The sequence below is a fragment of the Belonocnema kinseyi genome, chromosome 8 (genome assembly GCF_010883055.1).
Source record: "Belonocnema kinseyi isolate 2016_QV_RU_SX_M_011 chromosome 8, B_treatae_v1, whole genome shotgun sequence".
Lineage (NCBI taxonomy): Eukaryota > Metazoa > Arthropoda > Insecta > Hymenoptera > Cynipidae > Belonocnema > Belonocnema kinseyi.
The window spans coordinates 94,364,779-94,372,428 of NC_046664.1; the positions used below are offsets into that span (position 1 = coordinate 94,364,779).

General features: G+C 27.7%; 1 protein-coding gene across 4 annotated transcripts in view; it reads right to left on the reverse strand.

Annotated features, from left to right (window-relative positions):
• LOC117177845 (dmX-like protein 2) overlaps positions 1-5,521 on the reverse strand; it is a 62,403-nt gene extending 56,882 nt beyond the window's left edge. For all 4 annotated transcript variants that reach the window (XM_033368837.1, XM_033368834.1, XM_033368835.1 and 1 more), the window contains exons 1-3: positions 5,291-5,521; positions 3,603-3,800; positions 3,363-3,516 (exon numbers count right to left, since the gene is read on the reverse strand). In XM_033368837.1, the coding sequence (XP_033224728.1) occupies positions 3,363-3,516; positions 3,603-3,800; positions 5,291-5,377 (439 nt within the window). In that variant the 5' untranslated portion in view covers positions 5,378-5,521. The remainder of the gene's footprint in view (positions 1-3,362; positions 3,517-3,602; positions 3,801-5,290) is intronic.
• Between the last annotated feature and the right edge of the window lie 2,129 nt (positions 5,522-7,650).

Genomic DNA, 7,650 nt, shown 5'->3' on the forward strand with positions numbered 1-7,650 from the left:
TTTTCATTTGAAGTATGAAAAAAACTACGTTTTTCACGGAAAAATAACTATATGTTGTAAATCGTCTTAAATCAATGCAAAAAATATTTATTTTTCCTAAAACTAGTTTTATTTATTGTGAATTTAAATTTTACTTACAAAACTCTTTAAAAAACGAAAAGAAAGTCTAGACTTTTAAAACATTTTTTAGGCAAAGTATTAAAATGAAACATTTTTTATATTTGAACTTTCTTAATCATCTAAATTGCTACATATATTCCTAAAAATAATATTTATTTAACTATATTTGTTCAAACGTAACATTTGTGATTTTTATAAACAATTGAAGTAAATAAATTCAAAATTTGAACAGTTTCAAGTAGAAAATCATTACTTTTTGCACTGAAATCGTTTCAAATTATTATGAGTGACTGCTGGTCACAAATTTCCATAAAAATTCAACAATAATCATTGTTACAAACATTTTTTTGTGGCATAATATTTAAAATTGAGGTTTTTTCAGATTCGTATTTCACCTAGTCACCTAAACTGCTACGTATATTCTTAAAAAAGATACATTTTTTACCATATTCGTGCAAATATAAAAATGATTATTTTATAAGCAATTGGAATATATAAATAATACAAAATTTTGCCATTTTTACTATAAACACTTTTGGTGAAAAAATATTTAAAGGCCCCACCCAAGATAAATAGGAAAGTGTATTATATTTGTTTAAATGTAACATTTATGATTTTTATAAACAACTGAAATAAATAAATCTAAAGTTTTTATATTTTCAAGTCGACAAAATTGTTTTGCACTAACGCTGCTTTAAATTATTCTGAGAGTAACGGCTAGTAATAAATTTCCATAAAAACTTCAGAATAATCAGACATTGCTTTTAACCATTTTTGTTTCAAAATGTTAAAACTTGTGGTTTTTTCACATTGTTATTTCCCCGATTCACTTCAACTGTTACAGATATTCTTAATAATATGAAATGTTTAATTAAATTTGCTAAATATGAGAATTATGATTCTAATAAATAATTGAGAGCAATGAAGTCAACATTTTTGTGGTTTCGTGTAAAAATAGTTTTTTCACCAAAATTGCCTTATAATGGATTTGGAATGTCTCTCTTTCATATTCTTTTAGAAGATATGAGTACTTAATAATTAATAATAATAAATAACAATTTGTATATAGAAATTTTTAATATAAAATTATTCGAAGCTTTTGAATCCCGTGAAAAACAAACCACTTTTAAAGAAGAAAAAGGTAAATAATCTATTTTTTTAATTGGGTATATTTGAAATTTTTCACACAGAGTAAAATTTCGAAATCATTTGTTATTGAATAATAATAATTTTGATCATTATTAATTCACTAATAATAAGTACAAATGCTTCAAGTCTTCCTAAGTAATAAGAAAGTAAAAAACTTGGTTTATGATAAAAAAATTCACAATTTTAATTTTATTTATGAAATTTTATTACAAAAATAATTTTTAATAGCTACTCAATAACTTCTGTGACTAACTAGCAATATAACCCAATATTCAGTAGTTTTAGTGCAAAAAGAAAAACATTTTCTACACGAAAATGGCAAAATGGTGCATTTATCTCAATTGTTTATAAAAATAATTGCTATATTTATATTTTCTAAGTAATTAAAATCATTCAGGCGATCAAGGAAAATCCAAATATGAAAAAAAAATTAATTTGAACATCGACCCACAAAAATCCATTTCAATTTTTTTTTAAATTTTAAGCCAGACAAAAATTGTACGCTATAAAATTTTTTGGACGAAAAAAGCACATTTCGTCCCACTGTGTCCGGATTTGATAATTCGATTAATAATACTTGAGTTAGTGCTTCTAGCTTGACGGGTTAAATGTTTAAACAATTCGAATACTTTCTAAGTTTCACCGTTTATATAATAAACCTGTAGACAATTTTATTGGTTAAAACATATTTCCATGGTTTTAACTCTTCTTTTTATTTAAACTAACTTCTTTTTAGGGCCTAAGATTTTGCGTGATCCGACAAACACACATTATGTAGTCTGGATTTAAAAGTGTTTAGCCCGAAATCAAAAATTACAGTCGAAAATTAGCTTTATTTTCTAAGCAGAATTTTCAGTTTTCTAACCCAAAAATTTAAAATTATTAATAATGAACGTCCATGTTTATGTAAGCTATTATTGTTTAGTCTATAAATTACCGAATTTCTTATTTACTTATAGCAGGATTCAGTCATTCCCTTCTTTGCCTCTTTTCTCATTTTCTCTTTTTTCCACTTATGCGAACTGAATTAATAGTGCCTAATGAAAAAATCCGTTATTTTTTGTTGAACTAATTATTTTGTTGTTTAATAGTCTACTATTCTATTTTTGGTTGAGAAATAATCTTTTTTGGTTAAGAATTCTATTCTTTGGTTTAAAATTTAATGAACTATTTTATTAAACATTCACATTTTGGGATTGAAAATTCAATTGGCTTGGAGAAAATTCTTGTTTTGGCTTGAAAATCCAGAAACTGGATTGAAATTGAGCTTCTTTTTTGGTTGACACATTTTTAAAAATTGAAAATTAACTTTTTGTTGAAAACTCAATTTTTCGGGTAGTGAATTCAACTGCTTTATAGAAAATTGCTCTGTTAGGCTTAAAAATTGAACAATTTGGTAGAAAACTTAACAATTTCAATGAAGATTTATGTATTTGGTCGAAAACTCATCTTTTTTGGTAGAAAATCGATTTTTTTCGTTAAAACCGCAACTGTTTCATTAAAAATAATCTAAAAATTAACGAATTAGGCTAAAATCAATACTATTTTTTAGGTAAAAATTTAATAATTCTATTTTTGGTTAAAAAATAATAGTTGAACATTGATGTATTTCGTGGAAAATTTGACGTTTTTGATATGAAACTAATCCCTTTGGTGGAAAACTCATCATTTCAGTTGAAAAGTTAACGTTTTAAAATCAATTTAATATAGTATCCACACTAATTTATTTAAAAGAATGTATTCTCCTATTTTCGTGAAAAATATCTTCATTTTCCCCGTTTTTAGAAATTTTGGCTAGTTTCAAATAATTTATTTTGTATTGAATATTAAACTGAAATACTAAACATTGTAAGGCTAGTTTAAATAAAAAGAAGTTAAAAGCTATTCAAAGTTTAATTGAATGAACTTTCTACGGGTGAAATTAATCAGTTAAACGTAGAAATAATTCGAATGGTTCGAACCTTTAACCGGTTAAACACGGTGCTTGAATTGGAGTAACTACAAAAAAAAAGAGAAGAAATTACGTTTAAATACTATTGCATAAAATGCTGAAAGCTTAGAATCATTTGTCAACAATCTCATCAGAAACTTACAGTGTTCTTCCTGGAACGGAAGAATATTTTGGTGCCAGAGTTGCAGGAGTTCTCCACCTGTTAAAAGACGAGTTCCTTCTAAATTCCATGAGAGGGAAGTGATGTTTGATTCCGTTTGAAGAGAACCCGTCTGAACCCATCGATATTCCAATTGCTGAAAGGTAGGATTGAATATGGTGTAAGTGAGAATTTTCTGCGTATTAAAGATACTAGGATATTAGGAGGAAACATTTTACTAACGTGGGAGCATGTGCTGTGAATTAATGGGGTTGGTTCGAAGATGCAAACTTGATTTTCGTACGCAGCAGCTATCTTGCCAGTATCTGTACTACAATCTAAACAGCTGATTCGTATATAGTTGTGCACAGCCCCAGGAATAATTTGAACGCGCTCGAAATTGCTAGCGAGAATTACTATGTTGCATCCCGCCGCATAGGCCTGGAAAATAAATTATTTATTTATTGATACAATAAAATAGCAAGCAAGGTAGATTGTCAAGGAAGATTCAATTTTATCGAAACAATTTGATAAATAGTAGGAGAAACTTTCTTTAATTCATGGACAAGTATATCTTAGCTATTAATTACATGAAGTTAGTTTACATATATCAATATTTTTATTTAATGAATACCCACTGTAGGGAGATTGTGAAATACTGAAAGATAATTGTATTTAAAATAAGATTGAAAACAATATACCCAGAAAGTCATTCTCCTTAATTAGCATCGCGAATGCTAATTTACAATTGGGTCCGTTAATTAGTAGTTATGTAATTCTCACATGTTTTAAGTCTACTCAGGATTCAAATATCTTGGTGAATATCAACATAAGAGATGACTTGAATCCAAATTAAAATAAGATTTTTAGGATCTATCCAGATTATTTGTACTTTTAAACAGTAAAATATAATCATCTGGATCTTTTTTATTTAAAAATTTGGATGAAAAAAGTTGATTAAAATCGAACCTAAAATATCAAAAGCGATCAAAACGTGATAATTTTTAAATTTTAAAAAGAGGTAGGTAAATATTCTTAAATCTACTACAACTAAATTATCTAATGTTTCGAACAATTGTCTGCGCGCATGTATGTCACACTTTCCTAGTAAACACAACATATCAAGAATGTGCATGAAACTATGAACGTTAAATTAAAAATTAAATGACAGAAAATGACGAACACAAAAAATATATTTTTTATTTCGATTGTACAATAATTGAACCCTGTTTCAGGATCAAAAATAAAAATGTGAATAGTCCAAATCTAACTTTAAATTATAAACTCAATAAAAGCCACTTTTTGCCCTTCCGGTTAATTTCAAAATATTTTAAAGCATTTAAAAATCGTTATAAGACTGGTCAACACTGAAGACATTTTTTCTCTCGTCATTTCTATTAAAAATTAATATTTAAGTTTGATAATAAAAATAAAAACTTACTCTTTAAACATCTAACCTAAAATTAAAAAATCTATAAAGCATCACTTTTTGCTATTTCTAGAGTAAAACTAAAAATGTCATACATCTAGTTCTGGGAAAGAAACGAGAATAATAAACACAAATAAAAATATGAGTGCAACCTTTACCTAAATACAAATACCAAATTAGAATTTACTAGAAAACGGCTCATTTCTTAATTTTCAAATTTTCTCAAAGGTTTTATTAAACATAAACTTGTAATATTTGCAAAGTAGAGGCAAGAATAATCTTTTAGATAAGTGGAAAAATGTACGAAAATGAACAATTCTGAATAGAGCCAAGTGTCATTAAATCAGCTGACTTTCAACAAGACCTGTAATCCGTATTGACTTTTTTCTCTGTCAGTTTTCGCTTGAAATCGATGCTATAAAAGACGGGAGGGCAGAAAGAACTAAACCGAGTTTAAAAAAACGTTTATTACAACAGATGATGAAAGAAAAAGGAAACTCACGGTAAATGATATTCCTTCAACAGAGCCGACAGCATAGCAGCGATCGCCTGCATTGCAGGCTCCGCTTAATATTTGATGACAATTCATACTTATCAACACGATTTAGTTCATTTTCGCGAGTAATTGATATGATTCTAGAGTGGAATTTCGCTGTCGTCTGAATAAACACTTGATTCCTAGCTAAATTATCGACGAGTTATTCAAAGTTGACGTGACACAGTGATCTAGCAGTAGAGCGGCGGCCATCTTTAAATCACTCCAAATGCGCTGTTGCCATACATGCTCGCCATGTTCGCACTTCCGACTACAGTGGTTCTCCTAGTTCTCCCGGTTTTAGGAGATGGGGCTGCAATGTCGCTTTTAAAACGTTTGGAAGAGCGGAGGCGCGAAAATACGTGCATAAAATAAGTTCATAAAATACGTGTTACATTAAGGGGTTTGGGGGGAGGGGGATACAAAGTATAATTATTTATGTTAAGTGCAATGTAAAAAGCTTCACGCAGGGGGAGGGGACGTAAAGTTCCTGAAAAATGTTTCATATATTTTGTGAGCGGCCCCTATTAATCCGATTTGAGAATTTAAAACAAAAGTTAACTAAATTTCAAAGCGATTTGTGAGAGCCGATTTTCTAATTGATTTTTTATTTATTTTTTTACTTAACAAAAAATTATAAATGTTTTATTTTTTTGCAATTACTTATATTTACATCTAGTTTAACGAAATTAGTCAAAATAAACTTTGTTTTTATTAACAAATTAATGGGTGAAAGTGCTATTTTTTGTTCAGGATATATGTAAAAACAGTGAATAATCACAATTTTTATTCCATAGTTATTGTGTCATGCTATAAACAAATTAGTTTAACAAATGTGCAGCTTATACCCATTTAGCGTTATGACAAATTTGTTCCTTGACCAGAAATAACCAAAAATGTTGTCGGAAATTTTTAAATAAATTTAATACACAAGTACAAATTTTCGTCAATTTCCAATCAGCAGAATTTTTTTAACTGTATCAATGAAGAAAGACCTTATTTACTTATAAGATTTTGTCAGTCGATAATATTTTTTATTTATTTAAAAAGATGCTATAAAAAAACATAAATTTTTAAATTATTCCACCAGGAATTCTTAGTAACGGAATTAACCTTAAAGCAATTTGAAAAATCCTTTTCCTATGATACTTTATCAAAATATTTATAAAAGTATTTAGAAAAGTATTTATAAACAAATTCAGATTTTTGTACATTTTTAACTAGCATTTTACTTTTTGTTTTCAGTATTTGTATTTTTTAAATAAATTATATTACAAAAAATAACACATATTTGTGACAGACCAAGTCTCGAGCTAATACATAAGGTTCTTAAAGAGTAATTAGTATAGTAGATTGCCTGAAATACCGACATCCACTTGTTAACAAGTAGCCAAGTTCTGAATTTATTTATAAAATTATTAATAGAATAAACAATTATTGTTTGTTCATAAAGTAGAATAAGGAAATGGTTTCGCTAAGTAACATACATTAATTCAGTTGAAAAAATACCATCTAGCGGTGGAAAATTAACGAAAATCTATTGCATTTTTTAAATGAAATTTATTGAAATAAAGAAAAAATATTGTCACTTTAGATTTTTGTCGATCTCTTGACAAAAGACCAAACCTATCTGTTTACAACTATTTAAGTTGTGAATTTATTTAAACAATTCGTTACAAAATAAAAAATTATTATTTCTTAATAGAGTATCATAAGGGAAAGATTTTTCCAAGTAATTGAATCTTGATTCCGGTAAAAGAACAAAATCAGCTGGTTAAAAATGGACGAAAATTTGAATTTGTTTCTAAAAATTTTTAAATCTGATTAACAATTGTTAGCAGGTATTTATCAATTGTACATATTATTTATTTCCAATATATTTTTTAGCAATTTTTGCTAAGGAAAGAAGTATTTATAGTTCGTCAAATGGCTAAGATATGGATTTGATTATTTTTATTTATAATATGACAAATCTAAATGTTTCAACCGATTGATTATTATTTTCAAGCTGTATCTTTATTGATTCCCTACCGCAAGAAATCTCTGAGTTTTCTTTAGCGAAATAGCTTGGCCCATTTGAGTCTATAAACAAAGTCGATTTGAAACAAAATAGTCTCGGAGATAGTTTGAGAGATTTGGGTCCTTTTCAAGATCCTTTTAGTGGTCGTTTTAAGAGTGGTGCGATGGTAATATGATGTTCCTTTTGTATTCGTCACGTACCGGGTGGCAGAGTTATTTACAGTAGTTGGTCGTGGCTAATCCGCTCTCCCTTTTTAAATTTCTCTTCAAATTATTAACACTTTTTTTTAATTGATGAATTTTCTCAT